At 40.1% G+C, this 23667-nt stretch overlaps 1 protein-coding gene and 1 long non-coding RNA gene across 2 annotated transcripts in view; one reads left to right on the top strand and one right to left on the bottom strand.

Annotated features, from left to right (window-relative positions):
• Positions 1-16816, bottom strand: part of LOC309615152 — a 194331-nt gene extending 177515 nt beyond the window's left edge. The window contains exon 1 of the long non-coding RNA XR_014236544.1: positions 16712-16816. This is a non-coding gene — a long non-coding RNA (uncharacterized lncRNA). The remainder of the gene's footprint in view (positions 1-16711) is intronic.
• SLC30A8 (solute carrier family 30 member 8) overlaps positions 1-16816 on the top strand; it is a 43689-nt gene extending 26873 nt beyond the window's left edge. The window contains exons 3-8 of the mRNA XM_082364547.1: positions 1599-1745; positions 4841-4994; positions 8888-9038; positions 10689-10794; positions 15213-15347; positions 16633-16816. Of these exons, the coding sequence (XP_082220673.1) occupies positions 1599-1745; positions 4841-4994; positions 8888-9038; positions 10689-10794; positions 15213-15347; positions 16633-16778 (839 nt within the window). The 3' untranslated portion in view covers positions 16779-16816. The remainder of the gene's footprint in view (positions 1-1598; positions 1746-4840; positions 4995-8887; positions 9039-10688; positions 10795-15212; positions 15348-16632) is intronic.
• Positions 16817-23667: the final 6851 nt, after the last annotated feature.

Below are 23667 nucleotides of genomic sequence, written 5' to 3'. Positions count from 1 at the left end.
GGAAGGACAGCTGATTTGTTAGCAAAATGTTGCTTTTTGGCTAATGAATCATTCTGATTTTTGCCCTGACAGCTCAGTAACAAGCCTGAAGACCACTTTGCTTCAGACCATTAAACTTTGACAAACCAGATATTAACTATAGCTAGAGCCAGTGATCTGTGGGGCTTATTGCAATTATGAACCTTATATGCAATTTTTTTAAATCATTCGTTGAGACAAGGTGAGTCTGATGATGGAGGGGCTGATGACTGACAGTCTCCGTCGCTTTGTTGCACACAAGGCAATAAACAGCTTCTGGGAGGACTAATCAGTCAGCGGAAGCTCTTTGTTGGGAGATTGTAGTAAGAACAATAAAGGTTATTGCACTCAAACAACAAGCCCTGTTCGAGAAGGAAAAGACAAGGTTGTCCTTTTGACTTCTATTTTAGAGGTTGGAGGTCTTTGTGAAACACAAAGAAGAACTAGACAGAAGTACAGGGAACACACCAAATGGAGAGAAAAACAAGGCAGGTGTCCCATGGCTTGGGTTCTCTTTCTGTGCTTTATTGGACTGTTGATGCATTCAAGATTATCATACTAAGTGAAGTAAGTCAGACAGAGAAAGACAAATATCATATGATATCGCTTATCTGTGGAATCTAAAAAAATGATACAAATGAACATATTTACTAAACAGAAACAGACTCACAGACATAGAAAATAAATTTATGGTTACCAAAGGGATAGGGGGTGGGATAAATTAGGAGTATGGGGTTAACATATACACACTACTATATATAACATATACAACCTACTATATATAACATATACACACTACTATATATAAAATAGATAATTAACCAGGGCCTACTGTATAACACAGGGAATGCTACTCAGTGTTCTGCAATAACCTATATGGAAAAGGAATCTGAAAAAGAACAGATATATGTACATGTACAACTAAATCACTTAGCTGTACACCTGAAGCTAACACAACATTGTAAATCAACTCTACTCCAATATAAAATAGAAATTAAAAAAAAAGAATCTCATTGGAAGGTACCTGTCCTTTCTTCTTACTCCTCCCCACTATTCATAACAGCGATCTCAAAACCAGGCGGATAACATAAATTAGCGGAACAGAAGGAAGCGGTAAAGACTATGGTAAAATTACAAGTCAAATAACAGCACATCGGTGGGCCAGATTGTGTCATTTGGTTTACAGACCAAAGTCCAGGTCCTCAGTCTGGAGACCCTTTCAATCTGGCCTGCACCTCTCCAGCCTCCTCTTTTTATATTTCTTTTGCATCCTCATGCCCCAGTCTAACCGGGATGTTCTTCAAATGTTCCCCACATTCTCTTATCTCTGTACCTTAGCTCTCCCAGGAATGGCCTCTCTTGTGTAATTCACTTCTACATGTTCAAATCCTACCCACTCTCTGGATCGTGGTTTCTCTACTTGTCAAATTGGGAAAAAGAGATGGATTAAATCAAAGTTAAGACCCTTCCTTGTCTTCAGTTCTGTGAGTCTGTGGCATTTTCACCAGCTGCGGTTAGTATGTATATGATCTAGTTGCACTCTGGGGCCCTAACCCCATATCCTATTCTGCATCCCCGAGGTGGACACATTGCTGGGAGTCTTGCTGTCATCACAGACGCTGCCCATCTCTTAACTGACCTGACCAGTTTCCTGCTCAGTCTCTTCTCCTTGTGGTTGTCATCGAAACCCCCCTCCAAGCGGCTAACATTTGGATGGCACCGAGCAGGTACGTTCATCAACTGAGCACTGACACAGAGTAACGCTGCAGAGTTAAACCGAGGATAAAAATGGAAGGGACAGTGCAAAGCCTTGTTTGAAAATCCCTTGGAGGCACATCTCTGGTTCACAGAGTGAAATAGATGTGTACGTGGTAATGTGTGTTCTCAACACTAATTCCGCTAAGAGCCAGATTAATGGCGCTACCTCTACTCCAATGGGACAACAGGAACACATACCTCACTTTAGCAACCACCCCAGTCCAAGAATCTCAGTGTGTGGTAACAGCCATGATATTATTCATTAAATGACCCGGCATCTGGGAGACAGGGTGGGGTGAAGCTTCCACCATTTTGCAAAGTAAAGCACAGAGAGCCCAAGAGAGTTGGAGAGATTGAAGAACTTCTTATGGGGGGTTGGGAATAGAATATGGACTTTCCTGCTCACACAGCATTTAGCCATTCAGTGAATGGCTCAGCTGGATATCTTGTTCAATCAGCCATCAACAACAACAAGAAAAGGAGAAGGAAGAGGAGGAAGAGGAAATGAAAGTTTATTTTTCCTCTTTCTTAGATCTGGTTCTTTGACGAGTTATGGCTTGCTCTTGTCTAGGAATGGGCCCAGGTATGATGAGGGTTTATTACCTGGGAAGCTTTTACTTTGGCTCATTTTTACAATCCACCCCTCTCTCCAACACATACTGTCACTCCACTTCTCCTCCTCTGTATTATTCCTTATATCAGCTGGAGGAGCTACTGGCTGAATGTACAAATCATGTGTACAAAGAGTTACAATTCTGTATTTTCACACCAGTTGAGAAAATCAATGTGGAGGAGATCTGAGGGCAGAGCTTTGGGCAACATGCTAACATGGCCAGCCTTCACCGAAAGGTGCCAATAGACAGAGACCACAGCTTATAGGCTGACAATTGTGGATTGTGGTTTTTCAAGTTTAGAATGATAGGAAGTTCTAATTTCATGTCAAACAACTTATCAACACAGGTGTTTTGGATTGCCTTTCCTTTAACACTGAGAGAGAGAGAGAGAGAAAGAGAGGGGTGAGGCAATAAACATCAATAAAAAGACTTGGTGACAATGTGATTTAAGATGCTTTTCAGTCCCTGAATAGGGCTACACTTGGAAAACATGTACCTTTGGCTGAGCACCTATCATTTATCTGCATAAATTTTTACATGTATTTTACCCTTTTTCTCATACCATTGGTCAAAGCTGCTTTGTAAACACAGGGAAGACTCAGAATTTAGATTGCTGCTTGAACTTTCTCATCCTGGTGATGGAAGTCCATGAGCATTGACACTGTAGAAGACCAGGCCTGTTCAATAGGGCTTTCTGCTTCAAGGGAAATGTTGTATAATAGATAATACAATGTGGTCATGGAGCACTTTAGATATGGCTAGTTCTACTGAAGAACTGGATTTTTAATTATACTTATTTTAAATTTAAATAGCCACATGTGATTGATGGCTACCATATTAGGCAGCACCTCCATAGACATATAGGTGAAAATCAGCTAGCACATCAAACATGTAAATTCATGGTTAACATTGTTTAGGAAGAAGCTAAGTACAAAAAGTGAGTTTATGTAAAGATAATGCTAATACATGCACCCCAATGTTCATAGCAACATTATTTACAATTTCCAAGATATGGAAGTAACCTAACTGCCCACCAACAGATGAGGGGATAAAGATGTAGTATATATATACACATATATACATACGTATACATACACATACAGTGGAATCCTACTTGGCCATAACAAGAATGAAATTTTGCCATTTGCAACAACATGGATGGACTTGGAAGGCATTATGCTAAGTGAAATAAGTCAGACAGAGAAAGACAAATACTATGTGATATCACTTATATGTGGAATATAAAAAATACAACAAACTAGTAAATATAAGAAAACAGAAGCAGACTCACAGATTTAGAGAACAAACTAGTGGTTACCAGTGGGGAGAGGGAAGCGGGGAGGGGCATGATAGGGGTAGGGGATTAAGAGCTACAAGCTATTATATATAAAATAAATAAGCTACAAGGATATATTGTACAACACAGGGAATCTAGCCAATATTTTATAATAACTATAAATGGAATATAGCCTTTAAAAATTTTGAATCACTATCTCATACACCTGAAATTTACATAACATTGTACATCAACCACACCTCAATTAAAAAAAAAAAAAGTGTTAAGTGGCCAATGAGACAGGGGGCATGTGAATATGAAAAAATCATGAAAGTGTATGTAAATGACTGAAGTCTGGGAAATAATATGTTACATTGCTCTGCTTTAAAAGGGGGAAGGTCAGAATTATGAAATGTGCCTGACCACTGACTCACAGAATGTTTCTAGAGCCTTGTAGGCTTTTAGAACCTATTTACAAGGTTGAGTGAAAGATCAAGGTGAGGTGTAAGGAACTTCTAAGTGAGCAAACATACTTCACTTAGTGGGAAGCTTGAACACTATCTTATCTTTAAATGTTCATGTAAATGTCTCCATTCTGACACTTCTTTTCCTTACTCTTGCTTGTAAAATGCAGTTAGAGCGTTGCTATACCTTGGAGTTTGCCTCTGTGTTTATAATATGTTGGGTTGGCATGTGAAACTCATTTTCATTAAGTCTCTGAAGGCTTCCCTTTTTACTATTTTACAGTGCTGGCAAGTTGTAAATGTTTTATGGCAAAATTAAGAGTTTCTAAACACATTTTACTCTTTGTGTCCCGTTATTTCATCTCCTAATAAGTTTCAATCATTTTAGCACCTGTTTAAATTAAAATCCCTCAGGAAAACAGCAAGGGCAGGCAGCCATTAATATGCTTTAAAAATTTGCTGAAAATTACTTAGTAATATGGAGCATAATGAACTCAGACACTGGTGTTTTATGAATACAACATTAAAGTGTCTCATCTTAGTGCTAAAATCCATCCACACTTTTGCTTTGTGAATCACCGAGTGAGCTAGTGTGAAGCCTCTCTTTTTTTGGGGCGGGGGATGGAGCATTAATATCTTATGACTCTTGGGGAGGTTAAGGTGATTCACAAATTCTTTGTTTATGCGTGTCTGTGTGCTTGAATCCCTAGAGATCCTTGGTGCCCTGCTGTCCATCCTATGTGTCTGGGCGGTGACTGGTGTGTTGGTGTACCTAGCGTGTGAACGCCTGCTGTACTCCAATTACCAGATCCAGGCGACCGTGATGATCATTGTTTCGAGCTGTGCGGTGGCAGTGAACATTATGTAAGTCACCCCACACACTGCCCATGAAGCTTGTCTGGACATAGATTTGTGGGTTTGTTGATGTTGTTATTGTTTGTTTTTAATTCCTCCACTTGTGAGGATGGTAGAGACCTGACAGAGTGTTCAAATGGCTCTAAGACTGAAAATAGGGCTGGTTGTGCTAGTTTAAGTTACAGTGTGTTTTAATATTGGCTTCTAATAGCTACCATTTTGAATGCTTCCTATGTGTCAGAGACTGCGCTGAGACCTTTTGATCTATTTACATTATCAAGCTCAATGTTCACAACACTCATACCATACAGATTAGGAAACTGAAGCTCAGTGAGGTTAAATAAACTGCCAATGAGACAGTGCAGAGCAGGATTTGAAAATAGACCCACCAAACGCAGAATTGAGCTTCTAGCCGTTCTACTCTCTCACACAAATTGATGGTTCCATGTGGAATGTGACTTACTCCTATTCTTTTTGTTACATGAACACATTATGAGTTCCCAGAGACCTGGGTTGGAAGAGATCACAAATTTTATTTACTTCAGTCCCCTTTCTACTTTTGAATTCTCTTTTGTAATATCCCCATAAAGTGGTCATTAGTTTCATATATTTTAACAGAATAATAGGGAATTTATTTCTCTCAAAAGCAGTCTATCTTATCTTTGCATCATTATGACTGCATGAAAACTCTTAAGCTGTGCTAGCTAAACTCTCTCTTTAGTTTCCATCTCTTGGTCCATTCTCTCATCCAAGCAGTCTTAAATCATTCTTAGAGGAAATGTGATCATGCCCTGCTGGACATGTGATCATTGCCATACTGGTCTGGTCTTCCCAAATGAACTATTTGATTGCTCATGACAATGCGGAGTTGAAGCCAGGGCTTTGATCCTTTTTGGTTGATTTGATCTTTCCTATTTGATAGTCTGATTTTGGGCAACATTACTTAAAACTCTATCTATCCATCCATCCACCCACCCATCCATCCATCCATCCATCCATCCATCCATCCATCCATCCATCCGTCCGTCCATCCATCCATCTACCTACCTACCTATCATCTGTGGTAGACACAATAATGTCTACCCTCAAAGATTTCCACATTCTAATCCTTGGAACCTCTGAATATGTCAACTTACATGGTAAGAGGAACTTTGCAAATGTGGTTAAGGATGGATCTTGTGAAGGGGAGACTATCCTGAATTATCCAGATAGGCCCAATGTAACCACAAAAGTCCTTATAAGAGGGAAGCATGAGGTCAGAGGGGAGAGAAGATGCTGCATTGCCAGCTTTGAAGATGGAGGAACGGGCCTGGAGCTAGGGAATGTAAGTGACCTCTAGAAGTTGGAAAAGGTAAGAATATGAATTCTCCCCTAGAGTCTCCAGAAGGAATGCAGTCCTGCACACTCATTTTAGACTTCTGACTTCCAGAACTATAAGATAATAAACTTATGTTGTTCTAAGCCACAAAGGCTTTGTGGTAATTTGTTACAGCAGCAATAGAAAACCATCTATGTATCACCTGTCTGTCTATGTTGCAATGTAACATGATACATTCAATGAGGTAGGTTCACGAATGAAAGTGAAGAAGATAGTGACGAAGAATGGCATTTTAAACAGCGTTTTTTTGTTTTTGTTTTTTGAGAGTGGGCACAAAGGAACCCCTGGAATTAGAGGGTAGTCTGAGTGTGTGTACTTTGAATAAGTTCCTCCAGGCACTTTCATGTCCTTAGCTTGTACCTGCCTCAGTTCCTCATCCCTTAGTTTGGGACCCATTGCTCAAAATCTCTAAGCTAAACAATTAGAAGAGTGGTATCTGATCTGCTGGCTCTGACTAGATCACTATTTCTACCCAGTTAACTTGAAAATGTGTTTCATATTGGCACTGGGAGAAAAAGTATGGGAAGATCAATGCAAATCTATCACTACTAGGAGACAAATAAGCCAGACCACATGTCCTGCTGACTGGGAGTCAATATCATCATCTTTGCATAAGAAGAACAATATGTCCCCAGGGCAGCAGGAACAATAAAAATGTTAATAATTTCCCGAGTCATATGTCACATAGGTAGTGTGTATGCTGCATAAACATGAAGAATGCACCCAGCTAACTACCACATAAATCTGGCACCTTGATGATCGAGTGTGACTTTCTAAATAGATACACCATCCAAATTTTCTTTTTACTGCAACTGCTTTCGAACTTCGACCCTAATATTGCATGTGCTTTTCATACTTACAAAGACCAGGGAATTGAAAAGCATTGACTTCCCTGTGCAAGCAGGCAGTTATTTATGGATAAGGATACTGAGTGACTTAAATGTTTACTCCCAGAACTGGGATTACAGGTTTCAAGTGCTGCTAGATGCTGTATTGTCTGACCACAGAGATATCAGAACCATAATTCGGGAATAAATCTATTCCTTGGGAGCCCAAAATCAAGGCAGAAAGTTCTAACAGAAGTTGCTAAGGGATTCTTGGATGAAGATTATTGACAGCGCCTTAAGGCTAAGTTTTTCTCTGCCTGCAACATTTCCTAGCCTATTTAACTCTAGTATATCCTTTCAAATCCAACTCAATTGCCTTGTCTGTCTAACTAAATCAGAGTCCCCTGTTGTACTATCTGTAGCACCAGTTCTTAATAGACTTAGTATAATTAGAATTTTCCATTTATGTGTGTCTTTCTAAAATCTCTGCCATCTCCATCATACTTAAAGCTACAATGGGGGAGGGACTACGTCTATTTTCACCTTTATGCCCCAAGCATTTAATAGTGCCTGGCATATAAGAATCCCTAAGTAAGTTTTTTTTTTAATATAAAATGAGGAAAAGAATGAATAACAATGTGATGAGCATACATGGCAGACCTAGAAAGAAAGTCTATTAACTGCCAGGCATGTTAGGTTGTCTGAAGAACTTCAAATGGTAACTCCTAATTGAGGGTGAATTTTTGCCCAAACACTGACAATCTAAAAACTGTAAATTATGTAATGTTCACATCTTGGTGGATAGCAGTCTCTCCGCTTTGTGATGATGGCCTGAGATTTAACAGACACTTTACCTGCAAATAGACTGGGATACATGGTACTAAAAAATTATTTTTTTAAACCTTTGTTCCAAAATGTACAGACAGCGTTTCTAGGCAAAACATAAGAGATATTACTCCTAAAGTTGTGGGTAAATAGAATCAGGTACATAATTTATAGGGCCCACTATTAGTCTCTTTGACTTGGATTGGAGCTGTTAAATTTTGCGATATGTTATATATACATATAACATTTATATACATTATAATACATTAATATATTTCAGTCTCTTGATAAATAGCTATATATACATAAGCACAGTACTCTCATCATTGGCCACTAGGGAATTATTCAGATTTCCAATTCTCATGGAAATGAACAAAATTAAGTAAAATAAAAGATTAAAAAATCCAACTTTGATGAAATTCAGTACTTATTTTGTTTTATTGTTTTCTGCTGCTTTTTTGCATTTGAAACCAGCACATTTAATTAGGCTCCCACCAAAGCTCAGCTTTAAGCCTAGCTCAGTGCCTGACATTCAGTAGACCCTCAATAAATGATATTTCCCCTCCTCATTGTCAAATACTTGGCATTTACCTAAGAGGTGATGGTTTCCAGTTTTAAAATGAAACAGAGTAACATTAATTAGATGGAAAAGAAAACTGAGGTGAATCTTCATTGTCTATCCTTGTGTGAAATTTTTTAAATTCCATGATACCCTTGTGTACAAAATTAGTTCAAAATAGTCCACTATAAAGCATTAATGTTTCAACTCTTTGCCATTTTGGGTAATACATGCTGTTGTCAACTCCCTCATTATGCTGCATAGATTTTTAAGGGTTAATCTCGTGGGCCAAGGACATTGTTTTTTCTTCCAGACTAAGTGTGATTTTGCACCAGAGACACCCTGGCCACAATCACAAAGAAGTGCAAGCTAATGCCAGTGTCAGAGCTGCTTCTGTACATGCCCTTGGAGATCTATTTCAGAGCATCAGTGTGTTAATCAGTGCACTTATTATCTACTTTAAGGTGAGTATGTTTGAGTTTACTCACTGTCTTAGTGATTTTATAGATTAGGTGGTACAGAAGCTGACCCTCCATTATTAACTTAAATGAGGGTGGACAGCTGGTTTGCCTACACAAACTACTTTACAAGGTTTAAACAAAGAAACTTTCAAAGCTTGAAACCTTAGACTTTCCAAATTCCTAAGAGCTATGTCTTTAACTGTAGGGCTGCCAGTCTTTCAAGAAAGTAGTTCCTTCTGTTCTGCGGTTAAGATGGATTGCAATGGAACCATGAATAACTTAGGGTTCTTGGGTTGTAAGCAACAGGAAAGATCTGTAGCTCACTTAAGCAAAAAGTAGACTCATTGGCTGAAATTTATTGGATGTACTCCTCTACAGAAATCAAGGTAGAATAAAGAGCAACTTTTGGTATCTAGATTTCAGAAACTATCCAACTTCTGTCCTAGGCACCATGCTGAAATGAATGTGACTCAACTAATTTTTTTCCTGTTCTTGTCACTCTGCTGAAGATTCATATTTCTGGGAAATGGAGCCCAACTGACATAGGTTGGGTCTTGTATCTGCTGTTTGGCTGGGGATGGTAGAGCACCTGATTGACTCTCCCACCATGGGAGACAGGTAACTTATTTCCAAAAAGTCAGGGTGTCAGTTGAAACTTGGAATAGATCCTGAGTGGGCCTCTGACCCCAAACAAATATTCACTACAGATCTCTATTTGGTAATACCAAGAACCAACAGAGTTGGGTGAGAGTGGAGGTAGGGGGGTAATGGAGGAGAGGAGCGTATAGCTCTGTCTGTTCGCATCACGACTGCCCAGTTAGCAAGGACTCTATTATTTTTACTGGAAAATGAAAACATGTAAATAAAAATTACAAAGACATTTCTGAATTCAATTGAGCAAATCCTCACTAAAAGCTTTTAAGTTTAAGACAAAATCCTTCAAAATTGTAGGGTGAGTGAAGTTTGAGAGTACTCTTACCAAGGTTACTCTTCCCGGGTTTCTTAGAAGTAATGAGGCACAAATTTTTCTGTGGCACAAAACTTCATCAAGGGCAGAAGAGCAGGTGTTTCACCCTGAGGCCAAGGGCTCCAGTGGTGATACAGCACGAAAATGAGGCCTCAGTACATATTCTTTGGACTGTATCAAAGATGCCTGCCTTGAGTATGTGTCATATTTAAGAGGGAAAGAAGTAAACTAACCCAGTCTGCCAAGACCAAGCTCTGGCTATACCTTGGTTACATGCAACCTCTGAACAAATGATATCCTTTCTTTTCATCATAATTAAGGCTGAAAAGTCATTGAATGTTGTACAAATGTGTGCATATTTTCATCACATTCTCTGTACTTCTATTAATTTGAGAGAAGTTAAATCAGGCCTTTTGAGAGAGCACTCAAGGATATCTCTCTTTTTACTTCTTAAATTGTGGGGAGAGCATGTCCTATGGTCTCCCTTTCTTGAGTCACTGAGAGTTGAAAGCTTAGAAGAAGGACTGAGTCTTCAGGAAGTCTTGCCTCTGAGTTGGATGTTCGGTGTCAGGAGGGTGAATGGGTGACAGGGAGGGAAGGAAGCGTGAAGGTTTACTTATTTTATCAATCAGACTTTCTGCATGGGAAGCCTGGATTCAATTAACTGAAATCCCCATATTTTCTAGCCAGACTATAAAATGGCTGACCCGATCTGCACATTTGTCTTTTCCATCCTGGTTCTGGCCAGCACCATCACTATCTTAAAGGACTTCTCCATCTTACTCATGGAAGGTAGGAATGATTTCCCTATTATTCCCAGCATCTGTGTTTTCTCTTCCTTATAATCACAAAAGGGAATGGCCTCAAGGCATGCTCACTGTAAGTTTGCATTATAGGGAAAATGTAAACTTACAAGAAATTTTTGTGAAAAAAATTATGATTTTTATTCAAATGGGAATACATAAATAAAAAGGATTGGCTTCTGTTTTCTTCAGCAACTGTTAAATGATATGGCATAGTATAAAAACAATACTTACAAACACTAGAATGAGTGATTCAGTGAGGGAGATACAGCAAAAATATAAATTTATCCCTAAATATGTGGCACATACCTAAGAAATATTGAATAAATCTATCCCTCAGGCAGCATTATAGCTACTATGAAAGACTTGCCTAAAATGCTCATTAGACTAGGCCAGCAGTTCTCAGACAGTGGCATCAGAACCACTTGGAGGGTCTGTTAAAACACAGACTGCTGGGCCCACCCAACAGTTCCTGAGACAGCAGGCCTGGGGTGAGACCTGAGAATCTGAATTTTAACAAGACGTTGCCACTGCTGGGCGGGGGCCCATACTTTGAGAACCACTGGACTAGTCTCTTCATACCCCTGAAAGGGTTCTTCCATGAGGGCACTGGGAGCGGCACTTAGAAAATTCAATCACAACCAGAGGTTTGCATCTTATCAAACATTCAGATGATCAAAAATAGCCATACGTCGGCTGAGCTTCTCTTTCCTGTCCAGCACATTTTGACCGAAGGTAGACACAGTCTCAAGAGTACAGCTGCCTTCACAACAGGTCACCCTTCCCTAGCTTAGCATTCACTGCCCAGTACACGTTTAAAGGTTTTGTTCTCAGAGGGCATGATAATCGTTGGTAGGTGATAATGTTGATTGACCACAGTGAAACAGAAAACAGAGTCAAACATCACAGAGTAACAAGTGAATGTCCTCGCTCAGAAGGGGACAATATTTGGTTTGTCAAGTCACAGGTGCATCCATTTCCTTTTCTGAGGGCCAAGTGCTGCGCTGCAGCTGTCACTGCTGTTACGGAACTTACTGACTTGAAGGTGGAGAAAAGACAAATGTGTGTACAATGTGAGATGACCATATTCCACTTTATCTCTCAGTACAGCCCTTCTCTCATGATTATCTTTTTTTTATTTAAGCAAAAATGTAGCTAATTATTGAAACTGGCAGGTAACTCCTGTCTGGAAGATGCTTAATTTTTAAATTAGGTTTTCAAATTAGGTTAGCATAAAATAATACTTGTACTTGGTAAAATTTAAAAAAAAAGATGGAAAGGTATAAAATGATAAGAAGAAGTCTCTCCATTTTTCCACCTTTGAATTCTCAGTCCCATTATTCAGGAGTAACACCTACTAATAAGTTGACATATATCTTTCCAAAAATATCTATGCATTTACACATATATGTACATGTAATATACATATGTACATGTGTGTATATGTGTGTATATATATAGTGCATGTGTGTATGTCTTTTTTATACAAACTGGGATTACATACATATTTTGTTCTGTACCTTGCTTTTTTCAACTGGAGATCTTTCCATATTAGTACATACATAGATACACCTCATTCTTTTTCACGGATACATAGTATTCTATTCTACTGTAAGCATGTATCGCAATACCTGCTTATTGACAGACATTACAAATAATGCTGCAATTACATTTTTAGCACTTGTATATCTGTGGAATAATTCCTAGAAGTATACTGCTGTTTCAGAAGTTATGTGCATTTTAAAATTTGATAGATATTGCCCTTTCTACCAAAGATACCATATCAATTTCTTTTTTACTGACAGCATATGAGAGTGCTTATTTCCTCACATCCTCACCATCACTGGGTATTGTCAAACTGCTGATTCTCTTCTAATCTGATAGGTGAATATTATCTTATTGATTCCATACACAAGTCTTGAATTATGAAGAATACTGAGTGGTTTTTCATATACTTATTAGCCTGGGTACTTATTTTTTTGAAAACGAATCTGGGTATTTTCCTGGATGCATTAATATTTTTGCAGGCTCTCCCCCAGAAAGAAAAAGTTTTCTAAGGTGTGATGAAACATTGAGGCCAATGGGAACATATCCTTTTGCTTGTCAATATTATTTCATAGAGTAAAATAAGTTAACAGTGGACTTGCATTCTCCATAAAACTCAAGTGATAAAGGAGGCAAGAGAAAAAGAGGTAGTGGGATCATGGCTTCATCTCAAGGGGTCCTAGATGAATGACAGCAGGTCTTCAAAGGGTCAAATGAAACTCTCCAGAGATGACACATTGGGCATAATAGTCAACTTTGGGTTACAGTACATGGAGTCTAGCATTTGCATGACACTCCACACCCAGAGCACATACCTTAGAATCTGACATCCCACTTACCTATGTGGCCTTAGCAATTCTTCTTAACCTCTCTGACTCCCACTTTCTTCTCCAGTCAAACAGGAGTTGTAACACTCATTAACTAGCTCTTAAAGTTCTTATAACTATTAAATAAAATAATCACTATAAATAAAGTGCTCAATACAAACCTTGACATGTAGCTTCTCAATAAAGGTGTTATTATTATTATGATGTAACGTTTTCACCCATGACTCCATGCACATTCTATGGCTAATCTGAGACAAGAACTTCTTTGTTTCTAGTACCCTGAGCTTTGTGCAGCTCATAGAGTAAAAAGCCATGTTGACCAGTTCTATGAAATATGAAGTGGGACTAAACTCAACTCAAACTGTAGTGAATTTTAAGTTAGCCTCAAGGAGGAAATCCCCATGAGCAAGGTTCTTAAATCCTGAAAAAGGAGAGTTAAAGATTCCCTATTCCTTTTAAGTAAGTGGTTCTCTACTAGCTGCTCATTACAGTCATCCGGGAAGCTTTTAAAAAATACTTATACCCAGGCCCTAGACCCAGAGATTTTGATTTAATAGGGGCTGGCTTTGATGTTTTCAACATGCAGCCAAGCTTGAGAACCACTGCAAGGTAGAGCTGCCCAGTAGCTGGTAAATATTAGTGTAATGGTCCTCTACCTTGACTCAGTTAGAATCACTAAATGAGCTAAGAAAATACTGATGCTGGGTCTTATCCCCAGAGAATCTGACTTAATTGGTCTTGGGTGTAACCCAACAATTCATTTTAGAAATTTCTAAATTTCCTGATCATTTTAGAAATCATCAGGATTTCTAAAATCCCCGGTGACACTAATGTGCATCCAAGGTCAAGAACCACTATGAAAGCATATAGATTTCAGAGCCTCATCCATAGACATTTTCTTCAGGAGCATTTTAATGGAGCCAAGGCATATTTATGTTTAACAAACACACCAGGTGTTTGTGATGTATGTATACAATTGAAGTGGAAGCTAAAAAGTGTTTATCCTGAGAAATCTCTTCTACAGCATCCTCTTTGGATCACCTTTAGTTGACAAGGATTTACCTATTGCATCAAATGGCTTTACCACGGTTGTACTAGTTGAGTTGATTTTTTTTTTTAATTCTTATATCAAACTGATGTCTTCTATGATTTTAACCAACCATTGACTCAGGCCCTTACACTTTCATATCCTGTCATCTTCTATGTGACAATCCTTGCAATGTTTGAAAACAGTGATCCTACTTCCCTTAGCCTTCTCATCTCGAGGCTAGAGACACCCCAGTTCCTTCAGCCCCAAAGAATAGCTGATTGGCTGCCAGACTTCCCACCTTCCTGTGTGTCCCACACTGTTCCTTTAGAAACAAGGATGAAAGTCAAACTACTGCATTCTGTGGCCCAAATATTAAACCCTAAGATACCTAAAATAATAGAAATTCTACAGACTGAATAATGAGATGGTATTAAAACATTAGGATCCCCTATTAACACCGTTCACTAAGTGACCTGTTGGATAACTAACATTTGTATAGCAGTAGAGTTTACAAAGGACAGATATTTTCTGAGATATTTTCAGAGTCCCCAAAGGACTCTGTTAACTACATATTGTTCTTATCATCCTTATTTTACTACAAATGTTCTAAGGATTAGACAAGTTCCAAGAGTTGGGTAAATTCACAATAGTTGTAGTCAGAATGCCAACCCGGGATAATTTGATACCAAATCCCATGTGATTTCCTTTTCCTTTCCAGATAATTTCAAAGATAACTGGGTAAACCATACACTCTGAAAATGAAGGGTGATGACTGTTGTTGATGATTGCCTAGTTAAATCTGCAAATATTCTTTGTGAACCTGTGATTGATGGTAAAACCTCTGAAATAGTCAGGTGAATCTGCTTTGTAAACATCTGAAATAAGAAACCATAAATGGAAAGGGCAAGTTAATATTTTACTAAGGACTTTGCATCCTCGATTGGCCATTGCACTGAGCTGTATTTAGTGAAATAACAACAGCCTCCCACTCTGTCCTCTTGGCAGGTGTGCCAAAGAACCTGAGTTACAATGGTGTGAAAGAGCTCATTTTAGCGGTGGATGGGGTGGTGTCTGTGCACAGCTTGCACGTCTGGTCGCTAACAATGAACCAGGTGATCCTCTCAGCTCACGTTACTGCAGGTCAGTGAGTTTTGTAAACACCCTGCACGAAATTCAGTCCTTGTCCTGTAAAGTCCGTAGTTTCCCTCCTTTTGGTAGAGTAGCCCTTAGTGTCTGTTGCCCCTGACAAAACAACTGTAAAGTGTTTTGTGTGACCAAGGGCCTGTGAAAATCATCCCCCTTGCCAGTGTCGTCATGGCAACAGTGATACTTATGACAACCCTGGAGGCCGACTGCAGAGGGTTAGAGAGTAGAACAAAAGGCTAAAATGCCACCCAAACTTCAAGGCCTTAAACTCTGTTTGACTTGATGTCCTATTGGTTAAATAAGAGGAAGAATTTAAGAAGAAATCTTCATTGAGTATCTTTGGTGTGTAAAATGCTTTGCCTATCACCAAAGACAGAAATGTGGTCCCATCCTTAAGGTTCTAAAAAGTTAAAAGATATTCTAGTCAGAATTAATCGTGGTTCCTTTACTGAATGGTTAGAAATTCTGTAACCATGTGAGATAACTCTTAGGATTTGGGGTTTATCCTAAAAACTACTTTTTCAAGTAGAAGGTGATTTTGTTCGTGATACGTCCTAGGGCTGAGAAAATGGGCACTGCCTCGGGAGACAGCTCAGGCTAAGGATGACACATTAGGCTGCTAAGAAATAACTCATGAAGTTACTCAGAGGCAGGGAACAGGAAGAGTCATTTGAGGACTGTGCTTTCTCAGACATCCTCATCTTTGCTGAGAGGCATGGACCTGGCTGCAGGGAATTTACAGCCTCTACTACACCAATATTTCACTGCAAATGGAAGAATCTAGTAAACAATCAGGTTACTACGGAGGGAACTTTACAGCCTCCTGATACCTTTTGGGACAAGAGAAAAGATGGCAGTGCGGTTTGCTGCTCTAAATGCTTCCTGGCTCTTGTCACTATCTTTGATATAAATTCTGATTAGCTATAAGGGTGGCAACCCAGAGAACCCAGGCAACTGGTGAGCAGGGCTGTATAAGAAATAATAGTTTTGACTTGGCTTTTTCATGGCTTGTCTCCACTTTCATACTCAGCTCCTAGGAGCGCCAGACTCCAGAGAGGCTGTGGGCGAGAAGAGTTCCCATGGTGATGGGGTGCTTTGCAGCACTAGGGTGTCCCCTGTCTTGTCTGTGTGAATGTAGCTGATGGTCAGAGCCATCATGGCTCCTTCTGAGTGCACTGCCTGTGCCCCACCCCACCAGGTCAAAGACAAAAGCTGCAGATGAGACGTCGCCCCTGTGTGTATAATCAGTGCCAATCTCACTGTGGTTCTTTATCAACAGCAGCCAGCCGGGACAGCCAGGTGGTTCGGAGAGAAATTGCGAAAGCCCTCAGCAGTAGCTTTCCTGTGCACTCACTCACCATTCAGATGGAACCTCTAGCCGACCAAGACCCCGACTGCCTTTTCTGTGAAGATCCCCGGGACTAGCTCAGTCGCACTGCCAGCTCCCCAAGTTTGACAGGCCACTACGTGCTGCTCCGCAGTTTCTAAGAAACCAAAGGAAGAAGTTTGAGAAATTCATGATACAGTTCAATGCACATTTTATCCTTCTTTATTTAGCTCCATCCACCATGAATGAAAATGTGTTTAGATTCATCAGTCCATTGGATTATCAACCCATCAGTAGCTGTGTTCAATTCCAGGAATGTGTGTATAGATTATTCCTGACTGGGGCTGAAATAACAGCTGTTTGTAACCACAGGTAATAAAAAGTTCAATAACACATCCCGAGGCTGAGTGGGTAAAGTTGAACTCAGGAAAGCCTTATCAGGAATCAGTGGCAAGGAAAGAGTCACAAATTTTTTCCGAAACACGAAAAGCAAAAATGAGAGGAGCCAAGTCAGGGGTAAAAGAGAATTTGGAGGTCTAATACTCCATTAGAGCTTGACTTTCCCCCCTAAGCGGTAATATAATTTGGGGCATTATCTTTCTACTCCTTATCAATATCACTATTCACTAAATGGGATAGAATTCCCTCTCTTTATCTTGCTTGCACATTATGTTGTGATATGTCTGAAACTGCTGAATTATATTTTACTTCCCTGTATATAAGGCACCTGTACAAATGAAAAATGATGAAACTGCTGCTTTTTGAGTGTTTTCATATGGTGTGGCCTAATAATAAAAGAAAACGAGGAGGCACAGAGAGGCAGAGTATTTACCCCAAGTCACATGGAAAATAACTTAGTCAAAGAATTAAGATAAGAGCTCCCAGGTCTTGAATAATATTTATGGAGAACCAATTATTGTCCTAGTTGGCTCTTTAGATATGTCCTCTTATTTCATTCTAATGATAACTTTAAAAAGTTCAAATTAATACCATCATTGTATAGATAGGGGTGTAAATGTTAAGTAAAGTAACCAATGTCATTTATTCATTCATTTAAAAATATTTTTCGATGCAGGCTATGGGCTGAGCATTGGTTAAACCAAGCTGACATGGCCTTTGCCCTCATAGGACTCTTTCCCCTATGTGGGGAGCTGGGCATTATTCTAATAAACACCACCAAGAATGTACTACAAATAGCAGCAAGTGATATGAAAGAAGAGGCTGATTGAGATTGGGGGAGGTCAAGGAAGGCCTCTCTGAAGAAATGGCATCCAAGTTGAGACTTGAATGAAAAGACAGGTGATAGCCAAATGCATTGTAGAGGGAAGCACATTCTAGAAGAAGCCAGAGAATGAGTGGATACCCTGAAGAAAGAACTGGGTGCATTTGAGGAATTGAGGAAGGTCCCTGTGGCTGAAGCATACTAAGTGAAGGATGAGTTAAACAATATGAAGGACCAGAGCAGGAGGAATATGCAAGTCCAAGTTAGAAAGTAGCTGAAACCAGATCTAATTTGGCCAAAATCCCATCTACACTTTCCCTTTGAACACTTTTTTTTTGGCTGTTTCTTTTTGACCAAGTAATCTGCATTGACAATCAACCATTATTTCAGAAGTGCCTGCTAAAGACGAGCCTACATTCCTCCAAGAATGGGATGAATAAATTGCTGAGTTTAAAAGTAAAGGCATGACAGTGCTTCTGTAATATATCCTGTCTTAGGTAGCACTAAATTTGTATCTTGTCTATACAAAAGTCTGGCGAAAGAAAGAGGAAACCTAAACTAATGGAAGTGGTTGTAGGCTGACCTACCAAAAGACCTTGCCCCCAGAGACCCTGAATTATACCAGTGGCAATGGGGACATGAAAGGGAGAGAGGAGTGACATGGTGGAAACAGGGGACTCTGTGGTGAAGGAATGAACGTGAGAGGGAATTAGAAACCTTGGTGTGAGTCCCTTTCTGCTACCTTCCAGATCTGGGACCTTCAGGGGCTACTCCATTTCTCTGAGCTTTAGATTCTTCATCTGAAAATGGGGATTATATTTTCATCAATGGGTTTCTGTTAGAATTACATGGGATAATGTAAAGAACAAGGTTCTTGGGACTTCCCTGGTGGTCCAGTGGTTAAGACTCCGAGCTCCCAATGCAGGGGGCCTGGGTTCAATCCCTGGTCAGGGAACTAGATCCCGCGTGCCGCAACTAAGAAGCCCGCATGTCGCAACTAAAAGATCCCACATGTGCCGACAAAGATCCCACGTGCTGCAACTAAGACCCGGTGCAGCCAAATAAATAAATAAATATTAAAAAAAGAACAAGGTTCTTTGTGTGGTAAAAAGTGAGTGCTCCATAGATATTCTTTCCAATCCAGGGTTTCTCAACCTTGGCATTATTGATATCTGGGGCTGGATCAACTCTTTGTTGTGGACGAACTGTTCCAACACAACAGCAAAAAGTTGTTTCTGTGCATCATAGGATGTTTAGCAGCATCCCTGGGCTCTACCCACTAGCTACTACTAGCACTCTACAACACACACACACACACACACACACACACACACACACACACACACACTTATAGACTAAAAGGGAAAATATAGCAGTTGAGTGGGGCATGGAGGTCTTGGCACTCAGGATGGCTGCCTCTTGACAAGAAGCCAATGGAATAAGAGGAAGTAATTTGAGGCTGCTCCTTACATTCCAGGTCCACTTCTGTTCACTTTCCAGATCCTCCAACAAGGGGACAGGAGTATTTAACATGATTTGTCTGAGACTAGGACGTTCTTTGGGCTGTGGTTTTCTCCTAGACAGGGTTACTGTGTCTTATAGCCAGGGACACATGATCTCATTTTTTCTCTCCTTGCCTCATGGTAAATAAACCCAGGCACAGTGTGTCTCCTTGGTCCAGGCCAGGCATGCTTCTCTTCTTTTCTTTTCCAACTCCCCTGAGCAGAGAGCTGAGTGGGTAAATTAGGCCAAGGCCTTTTGTGCAGATCTGGCCATCCATCTTGCCTTCCCACCCCGTCTTTGCACAGGGGGAATTGAATGTGCTGGTCTCAAGATTTAGATTTAAGTAGTAGGAAGGAAATGGAAGGCTCACTTCAGCCTCCAGCTGGAGCCCTGTGTTCTGAATGTGGAAACATTTCACTGGGTTATTGGATCTTGCCTAAGATATTAAGGACGTACTATTTTGATTTGTATTCTGCTATTATTCTTTGTGTGGCTCTCACCTGTGGAGAGTAAAATAAAGATGTGCAGGCCTCAGTGGGTCTGGTTTGGAACCTGAACTTCTGTATTTTTTAACATACCTGGAGATGATTCTAAAGAACAGCCAGAGTCTAGAAGAACCTCAGCCAAAGGGGGTCACTAAGTGGGGGATTCAGACACATACCCAGATACCTATAATAATTTCTTAAGTTGCAGCCATGTGGATGGGGTACGAAGGGACCATAGAGTGGTGGGGATTGCAGTGTGGACATGGCCATTGAGACTTCATGCCATTGAGCTGACAGCCATGCTAGACTTTGAATTATATATGGAGGTCCTCCAGGCAGATGAATAAAAGGGCATTTGAGACAAAGGGAAGACTATGAGTAAGTCATGCTTGTGTTTTTCTGCTGGTTTTTAATTTGAAAAGCAGAATATATGTGGCAAAGAAAACGATTAACTCTGTGATGTTTAAAACGATGTAATTTTTGCTACTTTGTCATTATTAATATTGAGGAGAACAGGAGTTCTGCCTTTGATGATTTTTATGTCATTGTCAGCATCTAGCAGGGTGCTGGAAACCTAGCAGGCATCAATAATTGCTGAGGCAATGACTCTGGGGCTATATGTGGGCCTTGTCATTATTTTTCATTTACATTTGTATTTTTCTGAAATTGTGAGGGCCAAGAAAACACTGACTTTGACTGAGGAGGTCACATCTGTGCCATCTCTGCAAATCAGTCAGCGCCGCTGAAAGAGCTACTTAGCATTCTGCTGATGGCTCGCCCTCCTCGGTGGAGACAAACAGACCTGTCCCACACCTCAGGAAGCACGCTTAGGCAACCAGAATGAGGGGCACTCAGGTTCTTAGTGGCTCCTGCCTCAGCTGGCTCTCGGAACAGAAGGGATGGTTCACGCCAACTCATGTCTCCTGTCTGAAGGGCCGCTGAATGGTTTCGCTTTTCTATATTTTGTACAGGACAGAGTTCTAAAGGACAGATGACCTGGCAAACACACAAGTTCTAGTGGCACTGTCTGCTCTGCTCTTTTTTGAAATCGTGTTAATCTTCGATTTTATGTCAGAAACACATTGAATGCCAGGTAATCATAAGGGAGATGGACTTGTATGTCAACCAAAGGAATGGCCCATGGCTCCAAGCCATTTCTACTATTCCCCTGAAATTCTACTTCTTTAGTTGACTAGATTGAAAACTCTGGATGGTAGATGTTTTTGTGTTAAAGTCAAGACAATCTGCAATGGGGATTTTAAGGATTTGAGATGAAAGAGCAGCTGCCACCAAGGGACTTCATGTGCCAGGCATCACTGTTGAAGGTCTGCTGCTCCCTTTTCCCCCTCCTTGGCATGGTCAGAACTCCAGGCCATTGAAGTTACTGGAATAGTGTAGAAGAATTCTTTACTTCGTGGCATTGTACTCTCTCTGGCTATTGAAACATTAACGATCTTTCATGACTTTCAAAGCAACATGCTTTATTCAGCAGAATACTAAAATCAGGCCAATTGTACTGCTGCCCCCCTCCATCCTTAATATGCTTCACTGGCATCCAGTAGCCGGTCAAGATTTATCTAGGACTCCATGGTGATGTTAGGGCCCATAAAAGAAATTTATGGGTTCCATATGTTTGGTTAGAGATGGAAAATGGGAATGTTGAAGGACATGAAGGAAAGAATGCTTATCCTCTGAACAGCAGTTCTGTCAACTGCCTGAGTTTGAATCTTAGTTCTTCCCTTTATTAGCTCTGTGACCTCAAGCTAGTTACTTAAATGCTCTGTCCCTGTTTCCTGATCAGCAAAACTTCCCTATACAGAGGCATGAGAATTTAGTAAATGAGGACACTTAAGGAAGTTGCATTTGTGCATAGCAGGTAGTTAGCACTCAGTAAATCTTAACTGTTATTTATTGTTATGTACAAAGTGAGTATGTATGCATGTGTGCACAGAGATTTTTTTTTTTAACATCTTTATTGGACTATAATTCCTTTACAATGGTGTGTTAGTTTGTTTTATAACAAAGTGAATCAGCTATACATATACATATATCCCCGTATCTCCTATATCATGCCAACTTTTAAAAGGTTTTGAGTCATCAACACACTCCCACAAGAGAATGGCCCAATTATTGGTGAGAATTAAACAGGGCTTTCTCTCACAGGGAGCGACTGAGGCTTGCTGAGATGAAGGCTTGTCTGAGAGAGTGTTACCTAGTAAGGGAGTCCTGGATTCATTAAAATAGTTACGTCCCTTTCTGACATGCTTTGAAAACTTCTACTTTTATCTTTGAAGTAAAAGCTGAATGAGTCACTCAAAGTGCGTTTGTTAGCAAAGTCTAACTGTCCAGTTCAATGAAGGCAGAGTCATAGACCCCCTAGACCTTGTACCCTGTTCCTATGAAACATCACTTCCTTGGTTTCTTGGTGTCTCTTTCTCTCATGGAGTTGAGACTTGCTCTAACCAGGTGCATTTCCTTCTGCTGGTCTCTAAATTGTCATTGCCATATTCGGATCATTTACTTACCTGTTAAATTTCGCAAGCCAACAAAGGCCTTTAGCACTCTGGTGTCAAAAAAAAAAAAAAAAAAGTGCTCCTGGGCATATACATTTTATAGATTCTTGGAGAATGTTGCTCTCCTGCGCCATCCCCACCCAATGAAACAGGAGCCAGAGAACCCGCAAAGAGACAGATCTCATTTTCTGCAATTAGCTTTCAAGTACCTTAAGGAAATGATTTTCTCAGCTCATCTCCCTGTACTCCCTGTTTGGGATCACAGGGCAATCTGCTTAAATGACTAATTACAGAAATCATTAAAGGCACCAAGCAAATGTTGTCTTTGAATACCCACCTCCCCAGTTTTACAAGTCCTGCTTGGCCTGAAAGTGATGAAACCACCTAATAGTCCAGCGCAGGCGGATGTTAAGAAAAAAATGGTGACCATATGTGGTTCAGTTTCCTAGCTTTCAGATTTCACACTTCATGTTTGTCATTCTGTTACTGGGCATCTGTTTAAATTCTATTTTAAAATGTTAATATATGTTTAAAACAAAATGAGGAAAAAGAGAATTTGGGTTAAGTCATCGTTTTTTGATCACTAAAATCATGACAGAAAATGTTTCTCATGACACCAATCAGGACTGTATTGAGAATACACACGTCCACTCTCAGTCTTTTATTGGAGCCCAGTCTTTTATTGCCCCATTTGAGGAGCAGATTGGTCTAAGAGAGATCAAAGGTGACCTAAGAATCAGAGGCACTTCTGAAATCACCCTGGTCATTGCTATGAAACCCCAGTGGGGGAAGAGGATGGTGGTCAGAGGCTATGGTAGCCCTTGACAGTTGTAAAAAATCAAACACACTTGTGCTTCTTCAACCATAAAGGCCAGGAAGTGATGAGAGATGTCAAACTGAATTGCACCCTTTTCAGGTACGTCAAGCAAGCCCCAGGAGATAATGTATCAATATAATTGCCCTATATTTCCTTTCTTCAAAGGGGTACCCATTTGTTGAAAACATAATTGTCCTATTTGCAGCCATTAAAACCACGTGGTTGATGTACACAGTCCAATGGCACCGTCACATGCTATTTCCCTAGACCTGTGGAGTCTAGGAGTGTTTTGGGGTACTACAGAAGAAGAAAGGGTGCCAGCTGCACTGAAGATATTGTAAACCATGGTGAGTTACCCTGTACAATGGAATCAGCTTCAGATGTGACCTTGGGGTCTTCTTTGAAGTTGAACCGAATTCTTCAAATGGGATTCAGCAGGAACTTCAT

Source organism: Balaenoptera borealis (assembly GCF_965194805.1).
Source record: "Balaenoptera borealis genome assembly, chromosome: 17".
NCBI classification, from domain to species: domain Eukaryota; kingdom Metazoa; phylum Chordata; class Mammalia; order Artiodactyla; family Balaenopteridae; genus Balaenoptera; species Balaenoptera borealis.
This window is presented reverse-complemented; position numbering and strand designations above follow the sequence as displayed.